This window comes from Rattus norvegicus, chromosome 20, assembly GCF_021556685.1.
Source record: "Rattus norvegicus strain SHRSP/BbbUtx chromosome 20, alternate assembly SHRSP_T2T, whole genome shotgun sequence".
Taxonomy (NCBI): Eukaryota; Metazoa; Chordata; class Mammalia; order Rodentia; family Muridae; genus Rattus; species Rattus norvegicus.
The window spans coordinates 48811604-48838087 of NC_141553.1; the positions used below are offsets into that span (position 1 = coordinate 48811604).

Genomic DNA, 26484 nt, shown 5'->3' on the forward strand with positions numbered 1-26484 from the left:
CCTCTCAAAAGTCACTTCCGCGACACACAAAAGGATGGATCACTCTACCCTGCAGGTTAATTAACAAATCTTTAAAAAAAAAATGCCCAGTGGGAAATGACTATAAGCATCCTCTCAAATTCTCACAATTAGAGCACAGGCATCTGTGTTCCAGTTATTGTCTACCTCCTCTGGTCCCTTTGTGAACAGAATAAAGATGGGTCTACTGACTTTAGAAGAAAAAAAATGTTCAAAGGCAAGGCATGAAAGACACTCAGCGTGGTGGGACAGTGGCATCCTTACAGGCTTTGTGACCTGCAAGGCCATGGCTTCTGAGTTTGCTCGGCTGTGATCCGGTGACAGCAGCCCCGTCCCACACACAGACTCTGACTTCCCAAACAGGAGCTCGTGAATGCTAGCTCCCTTCCCTGCCCAAGCTCCTGACATCTATTATCACAGCTGGCCTCCAGTTGCTTTTAACTCTTCCCCAGAGTGAAGGCCTGTGGTCCAGCCTCAGCGGAGGAAAGACCTGGGCTCTTGGCTCTATTCTGAGGACAGTGACCTCATTTATCTGGACAAATAGTGACATGTTTGTTTGGGGCACTGTCCCTTTTACTTTTTAATCACCCCAGTTTATTGCAGAAGTATACTAAGCTTGTGATTTATGCAGAGATTAATGTAGAAAAATGAGTACCTCATGTATCATAATAAAAGACAAAACCGCATAAGTGTAACTCAATGCTGAAGGTTGGTATAAAGTCTTATCTCAGAACGCTGGGCTCTGAGGGTGTGGCCAGCTTTGTCGGCTGTGACTGGACTGAAAAGCACCTGGGGGTGGGGTGGGCAGAGCATTCCTCTGGGCATGGGGTGCGTCTGTAAGTCGTCTCCTAAGAGATTAACCAAGGCTGGAAGACCTGTCTGGAATGTGGGTGGCACCACCCCACAAAACAGGGCCCCAGATGGAGTTTTAAAGAGAGGAGTGTGGAAAAACTCAGCTAGCTCAGGTGGTCTCTTGCTCTGTTTCTTGCTGGCCAGGAGCGAACGGCTTTTCTCTGCCATGGTTAGACTTCTGCCAGGGAAGTCACATATTCTGTCTTAGCCTGGCCCAGAAGTGACAGAGCTGAGTGACTATGACAGACAGAGCTGTGAGTCAAAAGAAACTTTTCTCTCTACAGATGTCTTTTGCTCAGGGATTTTGCAACGGCAACTGGTGATTTACTAACCCTTTGAAGCTCAAACTAAGTTTCAGGAGTTTGCCAAATAATGCCCAGAAAATGGTGTTAGTGTGTTACACAGATGCCTTAAGTTGCTACAAAGAAAAGATCCCATTGAAAGGGAAAACGCTAAGTTCCCTTAATTAGGTAGAAAACCTAATTAGCCCCTGTAGGGGAGATAAAAGGCCATAAGAGCTCCCCAACAAAAGACATTGTTTCCTAGTGCAAAACCAGCAATTGTTTACATGATGAAACCTAGTTAATTTTACTACTGACCTTGTCACCTTATTAGTTCCATATGAATGTGTGACTGCTTGGACTACTAAGACCATGAAAAGCGAAATACGCAACAAATGTATATGGAATGACTCTACAGTCTCTCTCCTCCCTCCCCTCCCTCCCGTCCTCCCTTCCGTCCTCCCTTCCCTGTGTACATGTGCTAGTGTGTGTGATCGGATCAGATGGTTTTCTTCAATTGCTTATCACTTTAATTTTATTAACTTGGAAAAGTCTACGTGCACGGGTGTTTTGGCCGCACGTATGCCTGTGTACCACTTGTCTGCTCGGTGCCTGCTGGGGCCAGAAGAGGGTGTCAGCTCCTCTGGAACTGGAATTACAGACTGTCTGAGCTGCCATGTGGGTGCTGAGAATGGAAACCTGGTCCTCTAGAGGGCGGTCAGTGCTCTTAACCGACTCTTCCTTGTCTTATTTTCTCCACTGAACTAGGAGTTTGCTGACTCAGGGGGTCTGGCTACCAGTGAGCCCAGGCTATCCCATCTCTACCTCCCCCGGACTGGGATTATAGAAATACAGGCTGCCATGCCTAGCGCATTACATGGGTGATGGGGCCTGAACTCGGGGCCTCATGCTCACTTGCAATCACTTTACCAAATGGGCCACCTCCCCAGCCGCCCTCCCCACCTCCCCACCTCCCCAGCCGCCCTCCCCACCTCCTCACCTCCCCAGCCGCCCTCCCCACTCCTATCCTTCTCCCTCTCTCCATCTTTCTCTCCCCACTGCTACGGCACCATGAACACTAGGCAAGCACCTTCCAATGAGTTACCACATTGAAGCCAAGCAACTTCTTCGTGCTGGGTTCTAGAGAGAGAGAGAGACAGACAGACAGACAGAGAAGCAGACAGAGAGACAGAGAGTCTTGCGGTTTGCACATCAAAATGACATTTATGAAGAAAATCATGATTTTTTAAAATGACTTTCAATGATTTTAGAAATCAGGGAATACTACAAACAGGTTTAAACTCTCCTCGAGCGACTGACAGATTCCCAGCAGGCTTTGCTTTCTGCACAATTCTCACCAGTGACCAGGCTACAATCCAGGACTCCAAGAAGGCCAGATGTGAGGAGGTTCTGGAAGGTAACACCCCACTGGGTAAAAGACATACGGGCTATTCCCACTGAACCACCCAGCCAAAGAACGCACGATTAGCAGTGCACCTAAGGGCTGGGCTGGCCACTACTCATCTTCGCCTCATGGTCCCTGACCTACTTCTGTCACGACTCCTGAGATCCCAAGGTGGAAGGCAGGGTCTTCCATAGCTTTCATGAAGACTGGAAAGGGCTCAGTGCTCAGTCCCACCTCAGAAAGTTCTTCATGACACAATTTTGTAAAGCACGAACACACATATGTGCACACACGCGTGCACTCACGCACACATGCATGCATGCACATACACTACAAGACATTTGAAAGTTAGGAAGCAAATCTTTCCCCTAAGCTCCCAGCCTTTAAGGTGTGGTAGCTGCGTATGCATTTTTTGCCTCCATAACTTTCTCCTGGGTACCTGGGGCTCTCCTGATGACTCATGACTGTGATGTTACTGTGAGAGTCAGAAATGGCGGGGGGTCGGGGGGACCATTTGACACGCCACTGTCCCTTTCCTCATCCTGTATTGTCTCTATGCCAAGGCACATGAATTCTGATCTTTCAAAAAGATATTACATTTTGTTTCACTTACCCAATAAATGGAGCTTGGCTCTTGTCAAACACTGAAGACAATTCAAAGTGATCTATGCTGTTAGCTAGCATGGCTTTGCCCTGGGGGGGCGGTGGTGGCTAGGGTCATCTCAGATGGTGCTGGCAGTGTCTTCCTTCATTTTGGAAGTCTGGCTGCTGAGTGTTAAGTGGTGTAAAGTACATTAGCTGCACTTCCACAATGTCTGTCTTTTCTCTGCGTTTAGGAAGTGGAAGAGGACGGCAATGGTGGTGACGGTGTTAGGGGCACAGCTTCCTATTCGTCCCCATTGTCATGCCTCCGCTGTGAGAGAGCAGTTACTTCTGAGTGTGGGAACTGGACTGCTCTATTAGGGTAGCTAATAGAGCAGTAAAATATACACAGGAAGAAACCCTCCTCCTGCCTCAGGTCTCCAGCTGGTGCAGAAGCAGGGGGCTGCTGGGAAAGGAAAAAGGTGGAACTGGGTTTCTACAGAGCAGGTAGGTGTGGCCATTAATGGACGGCTTCAAGCAAATGACCGTGCTCTCCCTGCCCTGGGAGATTACAGGTGTTGACAGGCACCCTCAGAGCCAGTTAGGCCAGAGGCGAGGCCTCTGCAACCAGGCCCAAGAATGCCAGCTTAGATCATGCCTAGTGCCTGGGCTGTTTTGATTCTGGGCAGCCCCTGGCTCGCTGCAGGACACTGGGGGATAGGCCAGATGAGAGACAAGAAACAGAGGGTTCACTGCTTATGTGGTCAGCACAGGAATTCAAGCAGCAGGCTTCTCTGAGCCTTACCTCACTTAGCTACTGCTTAAGGAGGCATTAAAAGGCACATGTGCCTGTGCATGTGTACACACACACACACACACATATACATAATACTCAAACACATGCATACACTCATAATATGCACATTCTCTCACTTGTGTGCACAGATACACACATACACACACATATACGCAATACTCAAACATACGCATACATATACACATTTTCTCTCTCACTGGTGCGGGCGCGTGCACAATGTATCTATGTGGGACAGCAGCAGGGCAGGAGGAGGGGTATGGCTGAGGACTGGTGGTTGGAAGCTCCCCTCACCCGCTCACCCGCTCACCCCAACCGGAATGAGTCTTCCCGGGAAGCCATCATACATGACAGCAGCAGACAAGGGAGCATTTAGAAGTCTAGAGTCAATCATAAAGAAGGTGCCAGAAGAAACCCACTGGGGCAAGGATAATAAAAAATTAGGGGAATACAAAGCCACTCTTTTTAGTGATTTTTTTGTTTGGTTGTATTTTTTTTTTCAGTAAGTCTGTCTCTGTCTCTTTATACACATATAAAAATTTATGTATAATTTACAGTTTAAGTACATGTATATATGGGTATATATATCATATAGGTATATAAAGTATATACATTAAAATATAAATATGTAATTTTGTTACAAATAGTTGTTAAAACAAAAATAACTTTTTAAATGACAAACATTATAAAATATTATTTAGTAAATTACTCTAATTCTTCTCTATTATGAAACTACAGAAGCTACAGAAGCGTTCCATTAGCTCCTAAGCACTATATTTTAAAACCGTAAAGGCATCGGCTTTAATTATTAATTACATTATTAATATACTTGGGCCTACGTGATAATATCCTTGGCAGTACAAGCGCTGACTTCTAGTATTTGGGGCCAGCTGGTGTCCGACCATGGCCGTGGCGGACGGTACTCACCAGCTCAAGCGGCCTGAGACGAGTCCCGGAGATAGGCTTGGGATCGGCTAACTCAAAGCTGGAGGCATGGAGGCTGGCAGAGGAGACCACGGACAGGGTTAGTTTGGGAAGGACTTCTGTTTCCAGCATGTTCTAGTAAACGCTAGCTGAAGAACGAGGAAAGGCAGTCAGGGCAGAAGCACTGAGAAAAGGCAATGTAAAGTGGTCACAACACTCAGAGCCATTCACAGTGTTCCCATTGCCCTTAGGAAGACCAAAAATATCGAGGAATGAGCTAGATGCGGTGGCACGGGTCCTCATTCCCAGAATTCAGAACACGGAAGCAGGGTAACGTGTTCAAGATCGGCATGAGTTATATGACGAGGCATGACCTTAAATGAAAATTTCAAGGATAAAGATGTGAGGAACCGTGATATGGCTCAGTTTATACAGTGCTTGTCTAGCGTGCATGATGTCTTGGGTTCGGTCTCCAGCACTGCATAAAACTGAGTGGAATGGCGGGCACTTGTGGTCCCAAGATTTAGAAAGCTGAGGCAGGAGGATCAGTAGTTCAAAGTCATTCTTGACTATGCAGCAAGGTGCAGACCACCAGGGTTACCTGAGGCCTTGTCTAAGTAATGAGAATAATAAAAAGAAGAAATACATATTTTTTAAAAAGCCTTTTTTGTTATAACTTTATAACTTTGGTATGACTGTAACTATTAACTACTTTATTTCAAGGTAAGTCTCTTTATCCAATGTCTAGAATTATCTTTAGGAATCTTGGTCAAAAATCAAACTTTAAACAAATGTGTTGAAAATCAATTAATATAATCCATCATAGCTAAAGAAAAATCCTATGGTTCCATCAATAAGTATGATTTTAAAAAATAGGAAGGAAAGAGAACTTCTCCTGCTTGGTAAAGAATGTTGAGAAACATTCCGCAGCTGACATGGTGTTTTCTGAGAGGAACTTGAAGCCACTAGGCTCAAGCAGCATACCGGAAGTCATGGTTAATTCAGCCAGGCAGGGAAAAGACATAAAAGGCAGACTGGGATGAAGGAATTAACTTTGTTTGGAAACAGAGTTGTCATCTCCACAGAAAGGAATACAGAATTAACCAAATCTAAACCCTTCCGTGATAAAGAGTTGATTACAGTCAGGTTGCAGGATACGAGATTAAGACAAGTCCGTTTTCCTACATGGACAGACAGGTAGAAGCTGAAATGGAACTGTGGTATCATAAATGAAGTACTTGGATGAAAATCCACGAAAACATACATGATCTGCAACGGTAACTCAAAGAAAGTAATCAAGGGAGAACTAACTAACTGGAGAGAAAGGCTATTTCATCAACAGAACACTGTTACACTGTTAGTTTTTTAAACTGCAACATTATTTACAATGAAGTTTTGTTTTAAAAAATGTTACTTCCAACTTAGCCCATAGGTTCAATGCAATCTTAAAGTCCCAGCAAGTTATTTTGTATCAATAAATTGATTCTGCAGTGTATAGGCAGGGGCAAAAGACCCAGAATAATCAAGATAATACTAAAAAGGGCAGATTCAGAAGAGGGACGCTATCTGACTTCAAAACATACCACAATACCAGTAACAAGACCGCTCGCTACACTGGTGAGAGAGTCATCAACAGAGACCGACCGGCAAACACGCAGTTAAATGGTGGCCACCAAATGAGCTAAGGCCACGGGGATGCTCCTTGGCTTTCAGTGGATCCATGGACCCATGAGCTTCCCGCGCTGAAAATGTTAAGTCAAATGTACTCAGAGCACCTCGCCTTCCTATATCAGAGCTGACCAAGGCAGCACACTGCAGATTGAGTTGTTTACCCCTGTGCTCCCACGATCAACTGGGAGCTGCAGCTGCCTATTGCTGCCCAGCGTCCTCAGAGGGTATCCACTGCATGAAGCTAGCCAGGAGAATCAAGATTCGAAGTCCAGCTTCTCTTGTGCACACAGCCCTTCCACAACATCATAAGGCGAAACTTTATTCATTGAACCATGGTAACTCAGTGACTTTGTGCAGTACAGATAGGTAACTTCCCAACACACGCACGCACGCACGCACGCACGCACGCACGCACGCACGCACGCACGCACAGTGGTGGTGCAGATTTCACACCCATCATAGAAATGAACTCAAACTCAATTTCAGACTCATCTGAAAACTTCTTCAAGACAGCATTGAAGAAAGTCAAGATAAACTTACATAGTGTAATGACCTTTATATATAGCAGTGACATCATGCACCAGGACGGAAAGCCGATCAGCTCAATTATACTAAAAATTAAAAACATCTGCTCTGTAGAAGACAGTCAAGAGAGTAAGAATTCCGAGTCTCGTAGAAAAAGACCCAAACTTGCAAAGGAAGGGTGAGACGAAAGATTGCCATCTATGCTACTCAAAGAATTCCTAAATCTCAACAGGAACACAAATGACCCAGTTTAGAAACTAGGTCACAGACTTGAACAGATGCCTGACCAAAGAAGACAACACAGATGGTGTACAAGTGTGTGAAAAGATGCTCTGTGTCACCTCGCCAGGGACAGATCAGCACCAGATACTGCTTCACACCTACTGAAGAGTGGTCCAAGTGAGCGTTGTGTGGAGGGGGGCAGGGGGATGCAGCAGCTGGCAATGCTCACCTAGCACCCTTGGGACACACAGTGGGAAGCCACTTTAACTGTCGGAGTCAGTTTGGTGCTTTCTTTTAAGAGCCAACGATCTCCCCATCTGCGTCAGCTACGGGGTCCTCGGCAGTTACACAAAGTGTCTGAAGATTTGCACCTACCTAGAAATGTGCGTGTGCAAGGTTAGTGTGCTGACAGACATGGAATATGGCTAGGGAACTTACACTGGAAATGACTCAATGTTGGGCTGTGGCACAATCAGGTGACGCAAATTTATTAGGTGCTAAAAAGAAACGAGCTAGCAAGCCATGAGAGGAAGCAAGGAAGCATTAAGTTCCTAAGTGAGAGAAGCCAACCGGAAAGAGCTCCGTGGGCATGATGCCTGCTGTCCTGTCCTGAGGAAACCCAGGTCTTTAGAGGCAGTAAAATGACCAGGAATCGGCAGGGGTTAGGGGAGGGAAAGATGGAGAGTCAGTACCTGAAGGACGAAGGAGGCCTGTTTTCTGGGGTTCTCGATGAGGCAGGCCCGAAGAGCTTCCTTTGGTCTTCTCGTGGTGTAAATGGCCTTTGGGTTCTAACCGTTCTCAAGGCATTTCGGGCCTCGCTGATGATTTCTGCACTCGTCTTCTGTTTGGCCAATGGAAGTCGATAAAAGGCGTCCAGCTTGTCCAGCTTCTGTTCACTGGAGGACAGCATCTTTCCTTTCAAATTAGAGTGGTCTTCATAGAAACACCCTGCAGATATGTGATCAACACACACATGTTGTTCTTTATCTGTCTTTTAGAGAGAGACGTGCCCATCCACATTCTAAGCCACTCCTTTATACACACACCTAGAATGAAGCACACAGAGGGGCTGAGAGGGAGGAATCTAAGTGAAATATGTGCTCTCTGCACAAGCATGAGGAACTGAGTTCAGATCCCCAGCGTCCATCTAAGAAAGCTGGGTCTGAAGCATGGGCCTGCGGTCCTAGTGCTGGGAGGCTGAGGCAAGCCAATCCCAGGGACTCTGGGATGGCAGACTTGAGGTGCAGTGAGAGGCCCTATCTCAAAAATGAGGTGGAGAGATGATTGATGTCAACTCCCTGGCTCCCACATGCACCTCAACAGGCAAATGCACCTGGACATACATGTATACATATTTGCCTGTAACACACACACACACACACACACACCACATACTACACACACACACACAACACAACACACCACATACACACACACCACACACCACACACATACACACACACATCACACACACACACAACACACAACACACACAACACACCACACACACACACCACAGACCACACACCACACACACATACACACACACCACACACACAACAAACACACATACCACATGCACACACACATACCACACACCCCCACACACACAACAAACATACACACCACACACACACACCACAACACACCACACATACCACACACACACCACATACCACACACACCACACACACACCACACACAAAACACACACATACACACACACCACACCATACCACATACACACACACCACACACCACACACACACACCACACCACATACACACACACACACACACCACACAACACACACAACACACCACACACACACACACCACAGACCACACACCACACACACATACACACACACCACACACACAACAAACACACATACCACATACACACACATACCACACCCCCCCACACACACAACAAACATACACACACCACACACACACCACACACCACACCACACATACCACACACACACCACATACCACACACATCACACACACACCACACACACATACCACACACACACACACCACACACACCACACACACACACCACACACACACAACACACACACACACACAACACACACACACACACACACAAAGCCAGGGTCTACTACTAGGAGAATGTTCCTCTACTGAGTCCCAGAGCCAACCCTCATCTCATATCCACACACCTACTGAAGGTGCTGGGGGTTCTGTTAGAAGCTTTCACTAAGCTTTTTTTCTCCCCACCACCTCTGATACAAAGGGCTTACACAGGGCTAAATTGGTGTCCTACCAAACTGCGTTTGCTTTTCTAATAGCAAATTTCCCAAGAATGGCTCATTCCTCTGTTGTCTATTTTATTTCTGAATGAATGGATTAAAATCATCTTCGATTTAAGATAGTGTCTTTGGTGGATAAATACCAAATATTATTATCTAGTTTTCCTTTCCCAGCCTATCTTGCTCAACATCTTAAAGTCATGCAGCAGGACCTGGAGACAGCAGATCCTTCTCAAATACCAATGTGACCCACAGAGGCCAGCCTAACTTGACAGTGGTCCACTGGGGCCCACAGAGACCAGCCTAACTTGATAGTGGTCCAGACTTTTTTTTTTAAGTTTATTTGTTTATTATATACATTGTAGCTATCTTCAGACACACCAGAAGAGGGCATCAGATCCCATTACAGATGGTTGTGAGCCACCATGTGGTTGCTGGGATTTGAACTCAGGACCTTTGGAAGAGCAGTCGGTGCTCTTAACCACTGAGCCATCTCTCCAGCCCAGTGGTCCAGACTTTTAAAGCTTATTCTGGTATCAAGCTACTCATTATTTTAAACAAAACCTCTCATTCTTAAAAACAAACAAACAAAAAAGTCCCTAACCCTACACAATGCCCCTCCAGTCAGACAGAAACCTGAACATTATCCGGGTATTTCAGCTGGGTTGTACTGAGAGGAAAGAGGAAGGGGTGGTTTGATCAAGATGGATGGGTGGGGGACTGGACATAACAGGACAGAGAAGACCCCACTTTCAGGAGCAAGGGACTCCCTAGACAGAGTATCTGCTACATTATGACCTTTTACACTGAGCGTTCACACAACAGACAGCAACATTCAATGTTAGCTCCACTCTGCCCCACCCAACGAGTTTCTGAACGCACAACATACAATGTAACTCTTGCCACCCACAACAGCAGGGGCTGCACTAAAGCCGCAGTCCCTCCCTGAGCAATTCTGGTTTAGGGGGCCTTTTAATTCAGGATCCGAGTTTAAACAAGGACTCTAGAATCCTGTATATTAACGCAACTATCAAAAACTATGGCCGGCCCAAGACATTTGACTCCTAGCCCTTCTGACAAGATTAGATTATCAACAGTTTTCAATGAGAGTTGTTTGAACATACATCTGGATACATTTATTTACACCTTATATATTGATATATACTTAGGTGTGTTATTTCTGATGTATGGTATAAAGTCAGGCAGCCCACAGTATATAACTTAGGTGGTCGTGGCAGGTGTGTTGATTCGATTGTAAAAGACTCTTCTCCTCACGAGTTTCCAGTGCCGTGCGTTCAGTGGTGGAGGGTGCACTTAGAATGTGATAGGCTCGACTTTGATCCCTGACACCCACAAAAGGAAACTGAAGCCATGCTAATTTGAAATCGTGAGACTTGGTGAGAAGTTTCTATGCAGTTAAGAGGTTTCTTTCTAGACACTAAATCAGGTTGGGTCTACTCCTTTGGCCTTGCACAGCACTAATGAGTCCAGCAGTACCCAAAGGGAATCAGGCAAAACTAATAAAGACTCAACTGAGTGCTTTGGGGAGTAATAAAGCCTTCTTGTTCCTGACCCGCAGTTTTGTTTTGTTTTTTTTTTCTGGCTAGCTTTCAGTTTGTATCGAAAAGTACATAAAACAATTCAGCAAGAACTCAGGTCCTTTTTTAAGAGTTCTGTATAATATTTGGGCCTAGGCTGGGCATGGTGGCATGACGTGCCTTTAATCCCAGCACTTGGGAGGCAGAGGCAAGCAGATCTCTGTGAGTTCGAGGCCAGCCTTGTCTACAAAGAGAGTTTTAGGACAGCCAGGGTTGTCACACAGAGAAATCCTGTTTCAAAAAACTGAAAATAAAAGGGGGGTGGGGTGGGATGGAGTGAGGGTACAGGTAATCAGACTGACCAAATATCTGTGAGGAAAAAAATGTAGGTAAAGGGTTTTTAAAAAATAGTGTGGGAGCCGGAGTGACGGTTCAGCCATTAAAAGCACTGGCTGCTCTTACAGAAGACCAGGGCTTGGTTCCCAGCACCAACAAGGTGGATCACACCTTTCTGCAACCCTAGTCCCTGGGTATTCAGTGTCTTCTTCTGGCTTCCTTGGAAACTACATGCACATGACTGACTGACTGACAGACAGACATGCAATATGCATGTAAGTAATAATTAAAAAATGTATGCATGCTCACAACTTTCTGTCTCCTCCCAAGTCCCATTTTGTTATTTAGGGGCAATGGGTACAATATCATGGCCCGTACCATTTTTCTTTGGCTATTAATGTTAACATCCCCGGCTAAATCAAACTTGGAAACCTTTAATAAAACAAATAAACTGGCTATAATTGTGGTTCTTCTGGTAAAGAGAATGTTCTTTCCTCACAGTGGTTAAGTCATGAGTTATTATCAGTGGATTTTTGCCAACTTGAAAAATAATCAGCTAAGACTATGGACGTCTATTTACAGCACAGCATCCCAGAACCATTTACAGAACCACGACACAATGGAGCTACAGAGTCTTAGTCTTCTAAAAGCCTTCCCGCCAACGGGAGCAAGTTCGTTGTACTAGAGTTGATCAATGGATACATTCAGAGATAGTATGTTTCCTCAGGCAAAGCCCTCCAGCTAGGTCTCTGGAAACACAGAGACAGATAAAGCCGTCTTTGCCTTGAGCAAGCAGAATCACTAAGGTTAGTGAAGTGCTTACTTTAGTACCAAATAATGGGCTGACTCCTCTTGAGGACATCATTTCAACAAAGCTTGTGACAAGTCTCTGCGGTAGGGAGACTCAAAGCACTAGTGAAAGGAAAGCTAGGATACGCCCAGGACTGATGGCCAAACTAGCGTAGACTTACACAGGTGCTAAGGGGCCATGTTTCCAGGCTGTGGGTTGCAATGCCTTCCCTATTAGTATAAAGACACCCCAACACTTCCCCAACAAGGGCAGCTTTCTCAGTGTGCAACAACTGAGTATCAGCCTTACCTGCATCCAGACAGTTTCAGGAGAAGGAAGAAACTGAGGGGCAGTGGAAATGGACGTAAGTGGACATGTGAGTGCCAACACAGGAAACTATTTCAGACTGGCAGAGAGACCCTGGCAGGCTTATGGAGGTAACAGCACTCGAGCTAGGTTCTGGGAAACGGGCTGACTTGGAGGATACGACAGCATCCCCGGGGGAGAAAAAGGTGAGTGAGCAAAGAACGAGAACCAGGAGAACAGTGGATATGTGTAACCCAGCAGCACTCCATGCATGAAGTCACGTGGGGACCAGAGGGAGAGCTACCTGGCAGTAAGACCCAAAATACACGCTGATACGCCAATTGGTGATCTTGAAGGTTGATATGATTTCGAAAGCATTGGCAGAAAGAATAAAAGAGAGGGAGGAAAAGGACAAAACGGGGAAATTTTTATATAACTGCTCCTCTTGTTCTCCCTACTCTACCTGAGAGTCACTTCTCCAAGAACCCTTCCTGGGCTTAATGATCTTCGTAGAGTTGCTGTGAGGTCCCCCACTGGTCTGTCTCACACCTTTCCACAGCATTAGAACTAACTGCTTCCCCTTCTGGTGCCGTTTCCTACCCTCCACCTCTGAATCACTACCCTCCTTAGGGGCACAACTGAAGGCCAAACACACCTGAGCTGAGAAATCCTCAGATGAAGGCCTACGAGGTCTCTTTAATTGGAGATAGGTGTGGTAGTAGACTATAAAGGCATATTGGAGTTTATTTCTGACAGCATCTGATTTGTGAGGCCCTGTGGCAACACGAGTTCGAATATAACTCCCTCTTCCTTTCCAGTTGCCAAAAGTGTGGGACTGGACAAACGACTCAGGATCGGCGGTGACATCAAGAGTGATGGGCCCCGAGAACAGAAGGGACAGTCAAGTGAGAAGACAGGAAGAGGTCAGAGGCAACACAGAACAGACAGGCCCACAGCGGTCAGAGGGGGGCGGGGAGGGGACAGGAGCCCTTTCAAAAGAAACCAGCAGCGATTCGAACTCTGGGGAGAAGAGGGAGGCTAAATTCTGCCTTGCATCTCACTATCTTCAGTCTGTGGGATCAGATGGGACCACTAGAGGACAGACATCATCTGCAGGAGGAAACCTGAGGCACCCTAACTGGTTTGTTGATGCCGTTTTAATGTGTATGGGTATTTTAGCTCTAAATATGTAAATGTACCACAAGCCTGCAGTGCCTGCAAAGGCCAGAAGACAACACTGGATTCCCTGGACCTGCAGTTGTGAGCTACTGGGTAGGTCTGGGAATCAAACCCTGGACCTCTGGAAAAGCAGCCAGTGCTCTTAACCACTGAGCCACCTCTCCAGCCCCATGTGTTATTTTCATGTGTTTTTCCTCTGGCCTCAGAGGGCGTTATGTGCACACTGTACAGGCAAACATTCACACACATAAAACGAGAATAAATACATCTTTAAAAAAAACCTCTGTCTTTACTGCTGCTACCAACAGCCACGAGCTACCTCTTTTATGGTAAAGACAACATTGCCCGTCAACATTGCCAACATCAGGGTCTGCAGGTGCACACTTTTCCCAGCAAACCAAGCACTCAGAACCCTTTCTGTGACCGAATTACTCTGGGGTTAAATGAGCATACAAACAGTTGCAAGGAAAGTGCTCAGAGCAAGTGTTAAGTCCCCTGAGGAGCTGCAGCTCTGTGACCTTGAAGGCCATTGGACATCCCTATGCATGTGTTCTCTTGTGTAAAAAGTATGGACAAAGACTGACTCTTTTTTTTTTTTTCTTTTTTTCTGGAACTGGGGACCGAACCCAGGGCCTTACCACTGAGTTAAATCTCCAACCCCACAATGACTGACTCTTAGGGCAGTTTTCAGCCTTGCACGAAATGGTCCAAATGTCCTAGCACAAAATGCTAGCCCTTAAAGTACTAAGAATTACTGTCCAAGTGTTGGGTGATAGAGAAAGATCTTCCTATGAATGAAAATATGGACCAACAAGAGAAATCACTAAAGACAATATTTGTTCAATGTTTTCATGTATACCATAAATGTAAAATTTTCAACTAGAGAATGCTATCCTTGATTAAAAAAAAAAACACAGCGTTTTTTATCTGGATGTCAGTTATCCCCAATCTACGCACACTATTACTCAGAACCTTAGGGATTCACAAGAATGGGATACAAATAGTGTGACTTATTTTCTACCAAATGAAAAGACTATAATGTCAGGACAGAAGAAACTACTGTAATACTCACGACGTGGGTCATAAGAGGCATTCTGTACAATACGGTGAATTAATATTGTTCCACATACACTTTATTGAGGACTCGTTTGTTACCTAGGAAAATCCTAGTTTGTTCTGTGTGACCTTGGCGCTAGGTCGCCCGCCTCCACAAAGTCCCTTAGTCTACCAGTCTCTCATTCAACCAGTGTTACTGAGCTCCTGATAAATACCAGACTAAAGGCTCGCTGTTACAGAAGCTGACACCTGTGCGAACCCCAGAGTCTGCAGCAGTACCGCTCGACCCTGTCCGGGGACAGAGAAGAAAACAACTGCAGGAGGGGTCCCTGGTGAACCTGCAGGGGACTCCTCACCTCCCGCGCGCACAGCTGCTCTCCCACTCCCCGCAAAGCCGGCTTCTCCACCGGTCCAGGTCAGGGCAGAGCGCCTCAGCATCCTCACCTTGCCCTCCCGCCCTCCCGCGCACTGCCTTGGCCCTGCTGGCTAACGTCTCCATGGTAACCGTACACAAACCACCTTTCGCTGCAGGTCGGGCGGTCAGCCTCCAGATCCGGGGCGCCGCGGAGCGATGCGAAGTGAGCTGGAGTAGGTGCTGGGTAAGGGGACTCCGGGCTCACTCAAAACGTCTGTGACTAGCGCTAGACACTCAGAGCCCGGCAGAGAGCAGACTGCTTTCCCGCTCTGGCCCGGATGCAGGGAGCAGGAGGAGGGGCGGGGCGGGGCGACCCTGCTCCACTCTCCGCCACTGAGCCTGCGCCGATCCCGCCAACCACGCACGCGTAGCAGCGTCTAGGCGTGACGAAGGCCGGTGAGGAGCGCAGGCAGGAGCGTACGCACCGAGGAAAGGCAAGGGTCGGTGGAGGGGAGTCTTCTTTTGCGTTAGCTTCTCCCCGTGGGATCTCCTAGATTCTGTTAAACAACAGGCAGAGGAACAACTAAGTGTTTTGGGAAAGAGTCGGTTACTGATTGTGGATGTCAGCCTCCGCCTGGAACCGGTTCCTTAGCATCTCATCCGTTATGCATAAGGAAGAGGGGGTTACCCTGTGTGTGAGTAGCTGAGTCTTGGGTTGTAGCAAAAATAAATGTTAAGGGCTATGAATGTAGCAATGAATGCTAACCTCTTGGATATTATTAACTCCTTGCCTTGGGGCAGCGCTCAACAGTTTGTAGAGCGAGCCCACAACAGAGCAACTAGAGACCCAAGGTCAAATCAGGTAGGAGCGATTTAAGTCTCCGGTTGCTATGGCTAGTCGCTGTGTGTTCTCACTGTATCACTAAAGCCCAATGGGGGAATGTATTTCTATGTATTTCTTTGTATGTGTTTCTAGTTCAAATTCTGTTTGCTCCTACACTGGATCATTGGGTAACACTTGGGAAATACAAGCTCTAGATTTACACTACGGTATATAAATACAGGGATTATCAGAGCAAGTGTTGTCAACACTGGAAAAATGCCACATCCCGTGGTGCCAAGTGTCTTGTAAAGAATAATTAAATTGTATCTATTTTGCACCGATTTGCACATTGGATGAGAAACGGCACCTGGAACATAGAGAGAGAAAGGTTTTCCAAGTGCTTAACAAGATTTCCCACATTACAGACAAAGGAAACTCAATCGTTGATGAAGATATTTTTTTCCACTGGGAACAGGATCTAGCCCATGAAGTCCCGTGACTTACTAGTCACGAGACTTAGTTGTGCAAAAGGACATTGCCTGTTGCATAGAAACCACACTAGTATTTCGATCTCATACTTTCTGAGATGTGATAAAATACACGTCCACTGGGGTCTCTTGGTGGCTGTTTATAAATACAGCTGTCTATCTGACCCTTTGTGGAGAGTTAGACTTTCCTAAATGTTTCGTTATTAAATGCCTGGTAACCTGATATTAATCTTACTGAATGATGTTGGGAGGAAAACAATGAGTATATCAGTAGCCGATAGAAATCCATGTGCATTTTCCTCTCACCCCACATCTGAGCTCCACAGTGAGCCTTCCCAAAAGTTGCAGTAGATGACCCCTAACGCTAAAATGAACACCTCCACTTACATCAACTTACAGATCTGTAAAACAGCCATGCCTCTGACCTATAATCCCAGCATTCGAGAGGCTTAGACAGGGGGATTACCACAAGTTCCAAACTAGCTTGAGCTGCCCAGTGAGACCCTGCCTGGAAAGACAAAACATCACACCCAAATCTGTTTTTATCAACAATTGCTAGCTGTGGTCTTGGGTCTAAAGTGTTTGTCTAAACTAGACTCCTTGTCAGCCCACCGTTGAGATATGAAGCCAGTCAACCTGGTAGACCAGATGTCAGCCAAGCAGGCCAGAAGAAATGAAAAGAGTGACAGAGACAGAGTTATAGGAAATAATTATTTGAAGAGAAAAATGCCATATACGCTACTGCACTGTAAAACCGTCCATGGGAAGACGTTTAGGCTACTACCCAGAGGCCGGTGCGGCTGACTTGGCCGCTCCTCCAGGTGGGATTGTGTAAGAGCGAATGACTAAATCGTGTCTCATAGACCTTAAGGAGAAACGATTTGTAGTAAATATAATAAATTTATAGAGTTTTACTTGTAATTTCCAAATTGATTTCATCTGGAACATTTCCGTCTGTTGCCTTATTTGGAGTTTACAATAATCTTGAAAAGTTATTTGAGTTTAACGATTTATTTATTCTTATTTCGTGTATATTGGTGTTCCACCTAAGCGTCTGAAGGAGGATGTCAAGTCTTCTGTCACAGACAGTCGTGACCTGCCACAGAGGTCCTGGGAATCGAACCCGGGTCCTCCAGAAGAGCAGCCAGTGCTCTTCAACCTCCGAACCACTCTCCAGTCCTCTATCAGAATTTGAAATCAGAGATTCAGAAGTTTAGGTAATCCGTTCATAGCCTGAAGCTAGCCGAAGGACATGTGAACTGGTGTTCTTGGTACCAACGTCTGTTGGACTATCCTACCACTGTACATACATAAATGCAGTCTTTCAGTCCAGCAATGGGAGCTTCTCCCTCAGCTGTGATGGGCTCAGGCATCGGGAGGAACTTTAGAAACTTCACTTGATAATACCCACCACTGAAATTCCGGGTTCTGAGCTAACAGGGGGATTCTGTAAGTGATAAAATGACAACATAAATAAAGCTCTCTGATAGAAGCAGAGGTGGTGGGTGGGGGTGGAGAGGTGGAGTGCTTGCTGCTCTTGCAGAGGACCAGAGTTTGGCTCCCGGGATCCACATAGAATGCCTTACAGCTACCTGGAACTGTGCCCGGGGAGCACTTGCACATGCACACACACACACACACACACACACACACACACACACACACACAGTGCTGAAGAATATAGACTGTAAGTGACCCTTATTGGGAGATCTAATAGAGTTCATAGCTTATACCGAGTCTACCTTGTACTTAATATCTATTTCCTTATTTTGATTTATCTCTTAGGGATACCTTGAAAGAACCGGATTAAATAAGAGGCTTGTTAATTGTTCAAATTCCTGCCTTGTCGTAATTTTATGACTATGACAGAGTTGTAACTTTTAGGAAGTAAATGTTTCTGGAATAAGGGAATAAAGACTACTAGCTTAAAATTCTAACACTCACTTCAAGACGTTTGGTCATTTAATTATATTTATCACACAATCCCTGTAAAGAATTCATCGAACTGATAGCTCACGCAGCCCTTGCATACAAATTCAAAAGCACCAATGCGTTTAAATGTAATCCTGTAGAACTTGGAGGTGCGGTGAGAATTCATGGAACTAGAAGGCTATGGAGACCGACTGAAAGCATCAACTCAAAGGGTCACACTGCAAATCTCTATTGGGGGGCGGGGTCAGCGATTGCCTGTCCACCTAAGAATTATGTCACTTTTACATACTTTACCCATACTGCATTGCTTCTGTCAGCCTTGACCATGAGCCTGCAGAGCTCAAAGGCTTGGCAGTGATCCTAATGAGGAAGGGTCTGTTCAGTCACCACATCAGTTCAAGTGGATATAGCTACTCGTGCTGCATCGGAGGGGAGGGGGTCCTAGTGCTCCCGAGTACGTAGGACTCCACAAAGTCATCATCCTGTGCACCTGCTGCAGGAGCCTCGCCCACGTTAAGTCTTAGAGAAGCAGAAAACAGCTGTCTGTCCAGCTCACCTGTGAGGCACTGCTGCCCACGCAGTGTCTTTTGAAAGTGGTCACCTGCAAATAACACACAATCCTACCCAAAGGAGCTTATATACCAAGCCCATGATGTGCTAATTTGTTAAATAATAACCTGGAAGTGGACAGTTTCATTGTATCGCCCAGCGATGTTGTGTCAGCCATAGGCCCAAGGCCCTGAGATCAATTGTAGGGCAAGTGGACTGTGCCACCAGACCAAAGAACTGGTAGGGCTGGGTAAGAATCTCAGAATTGAGAATGGCAGGAGCAGAGCCATTCCCTGCCTACCTCTGGGACAAGTGACCATGATACCCCACTGAGAGGACCATGACAATCAGTCACATAGGGAAAACACCCGAAGTCCTTCCCCATGCAAATAGAGCATCACCAATATCTCAAACTGAGCCAATAGGAAACATCTGCCTCTGAATCCCACCCCATCGCTCCTCAGTGTTTGTAAAGGCCCTGCACCCATGGGAGAAAGCACACAAGTCATTTCACTGATGATCGCTGGAGAGTGGCTATTTTCCTGAGCTATAACACTTGGTGAAGAGCTCTCTCTCCAAAGCATTCATTGATGGACTCTCCAGGCAGTCCCTTGCCACAGGCCCTCACATCTCTTCGAGCTGCGTAACACTTCTATACGTACTGAGACCCATGGAACCTGTCCATCCTGGTTCTGCTTTACCCTTTGGGCAGATAGAGGACAGCAATCATTCTCCAGCAACACACACACACACCACATATACCCCACATACACACAATACAACACACGCACACACACACACAATACAACGCATGTACACACCACACATACACACCACACACATAGTACAACACATGCACACACACCCCACATACACACATACACACACACACAATACAACACATGCACACACACACCCCACATACATACACACACACCACACACACACACAATACAACACATGCACACACACCCCACATACACACATACACACACACCACACATACACACCACACACACCCCACATAAACACCACACACCCCACATACACACACCACATTCACACATCACACACACATACACACCATACATACATACCACACACATATACCACATACACACCACATAAACACATACCACATATACCCCACATACACACATGCCACACACACACGCATATGCCACATACACACACACATACATACCACCACACACACACAACATATACACACGCACCACATATACACATATATACACACCATAATAACACACCACACACACATCACATACACACACCACATATACATACACTTACATACACACCACTACACTGCATATACACACATACCACATACATTCCACATATACACATATCACATACACACACTTAACATACACACATACACACATACCACTTATATACACACACCACACACATCACACACACATACTACACACACACACATACACACCACACACCACACACACACCATATACAGATACTCCACATACACTCCACATACCCTCACACACGCCACATACACATATCCCGCACACACAATACACACACACACACACCTTCCCAGAAGCTCCCTCTCAGCACACACCTTCCCAGAAGCTCCCTCTCAGCAGTTTCCTCCTTTCGTCCCATTGGCCAGAGCCATGTAGCAAGCCCACATGCTAGCCTCTGGCACACATGAACAAGGTTTCTATTTATGGGACTGATTTCGATTGTGCACTGTCCTTCCAGCACTGTGACAAATAACTGAGACAGTCAAGTTAGAAAGAGGGAAAGTTTCACATGAGTTTCAGTGATTTCAGGCCATGACCGCTTGACCCTGTTGCTTTGGGCTTGTACAGTACATCATGGTGGGGGCACATGGCTAAGGAGGTCTGTTAATGCCATGATAGCCAGGAGGCAGAGAGAGGCCGGAAGAAAATGGGAATCTATGGCTGAGGAGGCCTAATCATCTCATGGTGGCCAGGAAGCAAGGGGAATGGGATGAAGAAGGGCCCCAATATCCCTTTTAAGAATATACCCCCACATTGATGGGACTTACCTCCAGTAGGCCCCACTCCCTCCTGGTGTTAGCACAGGCTAGGCACAAAAGCCCTCAATAGCACAGATATTTTGGGGGACATTTCAAGATTCAAAGCAAGTCAGTCAAGGTCCTTGGTTGTTCGTTTCGTTTTTGAGAAGGTTTCGTGTAGCCCAGGCTGGCTTTAAACTATGTAGCCAATGCTGTCATTCAGACCAGGACAGATGAGGTGCGTGTTTTACACACCAAAGCAGACCTGGCCTCCAGGTTCTCCCAGCATCCCTCAGTCCCTCCCTGTTACAGGGTTAGCTGGTATACCCCACTCTCTATGCTGAATTCTCCAACTTTACAGGGCTTCCCTCCCCAAGAAGCTCTTTCTGATATAATCTGGACATTTTGCCCCCTTCTGCATTTTTCTCTTCCTGGGTGTGCATGGTTTTTTTCTCTTCTCCCTCCCCTCACTCCCCATGGTGACTTCCCTGACCTTGTTCTTTGGGACCAGTGAACTCGCCCAAGAGCAGCTTCCCAATAAACCCGCCTTTATATGCTTTAATTTGGCTGGAATTGGCTCATTTCATCAGTGGAGATAACTTCCCAGCCAAGGATGACCTTGAACTCCTGATTCTTCTGCCTCTCACTCCCGAGCGCTGGGGTTTACACGGTGCATGTGCCACAATGCTGTTTTCATGAGCTGGGATGAGATCCAGGGCTCCTTGCATGCTAGGCAAGCACTCTGCCAACTGAGGTACAACTCCAGCCCCCAGCCCCGGGTTTGAGGGGAGAGGCCCCTATTCCTCTTCACCTCACTGCTGTGTCCTGTGACAAACTGAAGATCTCTGCAATGGGAGAGCGGCCTGTGGCTGTTAGAGGATGGCAGAGGTCTGCGTTCTTCCATTCACTTACAGATTTTGATGGTGGCTCATTCTAACCGTAACAGATCCTCAGGCATTATAGCAAGCCATGGTTCTGACTCCTGGGGTGAGCTTTGCCCACCCCCCGCCCCCAGCACTGGCTGCAGTAGAATCATCCATAGAGCTACTCACCCATCTCTGTGTGGCGCCCACCCTGACATTCTGATTAAGTTCCTGGGATCTGGGATGGTGAAGGCACAGGATAGGAGGGCTTCGAGGCTTTTCTCCAGTGCTGCTTCGGAAACACCCTGCAAGGAGAGCTGTGAGCCGGGGCATGCACTTTACAGGGTTCAAAGCTGAAAACCCCATTTCAGGGTTGTGGTGTGTGATGGTTTGCATATGCTTGGCCCAGGGAGTGGCACTATTAGAAGGTGTGGCCTTGTTGGAGGAAGTGTGTCCCTGTGGGGTGGGCTTGGAGACCCTCCTCCTAGCTGCCTGAGGATGTCAGTCTGTTCCTGACTTCCTTCCGGTGAAGACGTAGAACTCAGCTCCTCCTGCACCAGGCCTGCCTGGACGCCATGCTCCCGCCTTGATGACAACGGACTGAACCTCTGAACCTGTTTGCCAGCCCCAATGAAATGCTGTCCTTTATAAAGTTTTCAATAAAACCCTAACTAAGACAGGGTGCAATCCTGGATATCACATCCCAGGAACCTCTTCCCTCACCTTGCTCCAAGACCACCCTATGACCAGCTCTCCACTCTGATTGAGAGGAAAAAAAGAAATAAAAAGGAAAGCTATGGAGGAGGAGAATGCTTATTATAGACGTGTGGGAAGTGTAGCCATAGTCAAGGACATTTGGGGCAGTCCAGAGTGGGTGCGACCCGGAGCCAGGTGATGTGGGGGAGAGGAGGGCGAGAGAGAAGCCTGGTACAGGAGCCAGATGTGGGGGAGAGGGGGAGAGAGAAGCCCAATACAGGAGCCAGGAGGCACAAATGCATAAAGAGAATGGGTAACCAAAATGGTTGGATTACATAGGGAAGGGTGGCCCAGCTCTGGGCTGGAGAAGGTTAGGTAGGAGTTAGGGTAGTCCAGCCAGACCCTGTGGCAGCTAAGTCTGCTCTGAGGTGTTAAATAGGAACCTCGGCCATTTGTCCCAGGGTTGAAATCTAGCACACCCCCTTCTCGAGACTGCTCAGCGTTAGCCATTGACCACCCAATTAAATCTCAGATTCCTTGTCCCTGTAGGGGGCCCACATTTCCCAACAGAGGCTACTGCCATTCCTGGACCCCTCAACTTTCTGCCATGGTTTTGGACGGTCCCACATTCAGGAAACTAGTATAAACTAGTATAAAATAGTATGACCGATACTTGTCCCTCTCTAGCCTCGAATGAATGCGACTCAAACTACCATTGATTTAGTAGGCTCTGCAGAATCATGGGGGATTACCCCTAATCTAATTCTCTAACGATAGACTGGCTACTTCCCCTCCTGTGCTCCCCAAACACTTGCCGTTTGAATCCCCCTGGGTTATTTCTGCTCCAGCAGTCTGGGGTCCTTGTTATAAAATACAATGCGACCATGTAACAAGTCTGGTATAAAGGTTTATTTGGGGGAGGGGAGGAGAGGGGAGTGAAGGCCTGGAGAAGCGATAGAGGCAGACAGATGGGAACGGAGCCAGGAAGGCAGAGAAGCAAGGGACAGAGAAGGACAGAAAGGACAGAAGGACAGAGAGGCCTGCAGGGAGCATGTGGGAGCTGGGAGAGAGAGGAAAAGAGAGAGAACCTGGTGTCCAGCAGTCCTTTTATTCTCCAGGCCACCTGCACATAGCAGCAGCAGGTAAAGAGCCATTGCTGGGTCTCTGGGAGGAGCCCAGCAGAATCACTTGTGAGCTACGCAGTCCTGGAGGCATTTCACCGGGACACGTGCTGCTGGTCAATCGTGACTAACGGAGACCTCCAGTTCTCTCTGTCTTCTCCATGCTCCTCCCTTCTCTCTTCTCCTTCCTCTCGTGGTCCCTACCTGCACCCCCAGCGAGGTAACTTGAAGATCTGCCTACCTCTATTTCCTCCAGTCATTGGTTGTAGCCATTTTTATTTAACCAATAGTTTTAGCTTGGGGGGCAAGGTTTGCACAACAAAAGCTGCTGTATGTCTTGGGGCAACCAGGTCTTGGGGTACAGAATTGAGCATTTGCGTACATAGCAGTGCCAGACCAACCCCCAACATAGTAAGGTTGTAAGAGGGAACGCTGAGCCCACCCTGAGCAGGTGGCCGAGTTGCATCAGGAAGCCGGTGGGCGAGCATGAGCAGGAGAAAGCAAGGTAAGCATTGTTCCTCCTTGGTTTCTGCTTTAGTTCCTGCCCTGGCTTCCCTTGGCAGTGGGCTGTTGCTGGAAGTGTGAGCCCGATAAACCCTCTCCCCCCCAACTTGTTTTTGGTCAGAGTGTTTATCACTGCAACAGAAAATTAAACCAGAACACCCAGGAATGTCTCAGCAAACACGGCAAGGAGGAGCATTTAAGGAAGATTTTATTTAACTGCCATCGCTAGACGTTGTAGTCGGGCTGGAGGTTTAAACATCTAAGCAGGTCCCAGGTCAGGTCTCGTGGATCTCTGAGATGTAAAGCTATGAAACACATCCTCACTGGCATGAGAGCCATGTGATATTTTATATTACTTGATTAAAAGGTATTAGCCAATAGGGCATCATATCACCGACAAGAAGACAGAGTACAGCCACCAAATAGTAAACCCTCTTCATCAGCACTGTGATCCGCAGAGGCCTCTTTCGTCAGCAGAGTGCAAAATAGCTCCTGCTCCTCAGGACATGAAACGGAGAACCCCCAGATCTGGTGATGAGTCCGTAGGCTGGCTGTGAGAGCACTTCCCAGCGCTGTACGCTTTTACCGACAGGGAACTAGACAAATGGCAGACGGGGCCTCTTGGGACCTCTGTCTATTATTATTTTTTTTTTACAATTGCACGGGAGTCTACAGTGATCTCAAAATACAAAGCTTAAAATAAGCCAGCCTCACTTCCCGTGTCATCTCCACAAGACTCGTGAGTGTGAAGTTATGATGCAAACACGGAGGAAACACTACGGAAAGAAACAGGGCGCCTATTCTCGGTGTGGTGTGAAGAAAACAATTCCTCCCAGAGACTTGGGAGCCAAGCGTCTGGCCCGACCTGCAAATTGAAAGTGAAATTTCAGCACACAGAGTCATTCAGAGAAATGATGCTTTCTAGCTGAGCAACCCCTCCCCCTCCCCTCCCGACACACGCCTGGAGGTTGCTAAAACGCATAGTGGTTCTGTCCTTGTTTTTTTTTTGTTTTGTTTTTTTTTTGTTTTTTTGTTTTTTTGTTTTTTTTAGGGCAAAGTAGGAAACAAAGTTGTCTCTGCTTCTGATTTTGACAGCTCAAATTCCGACTCTGAAAAGGGTCTCTGTATAATTGTAATAGTTGGTGTAGGCACAGAGTCCCAGACTCCTTCAGGGTCCAGCCCTTCTCTGTTCAGGGGCTGAAGCTTTCCCCCACCACCTCTCTCTAACCTCCAGTCAAGCGGAAGGGCCAGCCAGGTTCCTGCCGAAGCGTTTGTCACATGCCACCTCTCCAAAGTAGAAGCTCACCAGACTTCACACTAAGTGGCGTATGCTCTCGAGAAGCTAGATTTCGTCTTGCAGCCGTGTGTCTCCTGCAGCAGTTCCAGACGGCAGCTGCTGCAGGTCCACCCTGACTGAGGCAGCAGCCAGAACCGGAGAGATGCTGAGAGGGACAGTGTCCCATTGGAGGACTCCCCTGAGGCTCAGGCCTTGTTCTCAGGACTCTCACCAAACTGGGCCTGTGGTACACACCCGTGATCCCAGCGTTCGGGGAGTGCAGACAGGAGGCTCTGTTTGAGGCCACATTCCTTATAAAACCTAAGACTACACCAAGAAAACAGCAAACAAACAAGACTTCCACCAGGAGGGAGGAGAAATGGCTCCGTGGGCTGTAGCACACACACCCCCTTGCCTGCCCCATCTCTGTAGTTATCCTGGCGTGCGAATAGCTGCGGCTTCCACACGGTGCATGTGCAGGAGCAAGTTGCTTCCCACAGTCGAGGGCTATCATCTCCAAAGCTCCCCCCTCTGTCCTGCCTGCTGGTGACTTTCCTCAGACGCGGCTACTGTCTGCCCCTCAGTGGGAGGGGTGTTCTCCGGAGCCTCTGTATACCTTGCTGCTTCTTCACAGAGCTTTACACAGCCATTCTCAAACCCAGGGCCTCAGCCCCTCCCCACACAGGTGTGCACATGTGCCCTCACACATACGTGGAAGCCAGAGGACATCCAATATCCTGACCTAGGACCCTCTGTTTTATTCTCCTGAGACAGGTCTTTCACTAAAGTCCGGAGTCGGGCTGCTGGCCCGAGAGCTGCAGCCGAAAAGGCCACAGTCTCAAAGATCTCACCTGCATCAGTGGCAGAAAGTACTTTGATCCCCTAAGCCAGCTCAACCCTATCCCCCCCCCCCCCAACTGCCTTGAAACTGCATTGAAACGTGGTTGACTGTGGAAACGGGTTGAACCAAAAGGGGCGTGGCCTGATGCATTAGAGGGCGGTAACCCTCAGGGCCTGCGGTGCAGGGTCTTCTCAGCTCTTCTGAGTAGCATGTCTTCACTGGAGATA

At 47.2% G+C, this 26484-nt stretch overlaps 1 protein-coding gene and 1 long non-coding RNA gene across 3 annotated transcripts in view; one reads left to right on the forward strand and one right to left on the reverse strand.

Annotated features, from left to right (window-relative positions):
* Positions 1–15547, reverse strand: part of Armc2 (armadillo repeat containing 2) — a 107784-nt gene extending 92237 nt beyond the window's left edge. Inside the window, exons 1-3 of one of the 2 annotated variants that reach the window (NM_001432282.1) lie at positions 15300–15547; positions 7987–8242; positions 4880–4952 (exon numbers count right to left, since the gene is read on the reverse strand). In NM_001432282.1, the coding sequence (NP_001419211.1) occupies positions 4880–4952; positions 7987–8204 (291 nt within the window). In that variant the 5' untranslated portion in view covers positions 8205–8242; positions 15300–15547. Of the gene's footprint in view, positions 1–4879; positions 4953–7986; positions 8243–15136; positions 15234–15299 lie in introns of those variants that run through there. The other variant, NM_001432283.1, reaches the window with a different exon arrangement.
* Positions 15548–17044: 1497 nt separating this feature from the next.
* LOC103694446 (uncharacterized) lies at positions 17045–18380 on the forward strand. The gene is made up of 2 exons (XR_015645252.1): positions 17045–17663; positions 18232–18380. It is a non-coding gene; the product is annotated as an uncharacterized LOC103694446 (long non-coding RNA).
* Positions 18381–26484: the final 8104 nt, after the last annotated feature.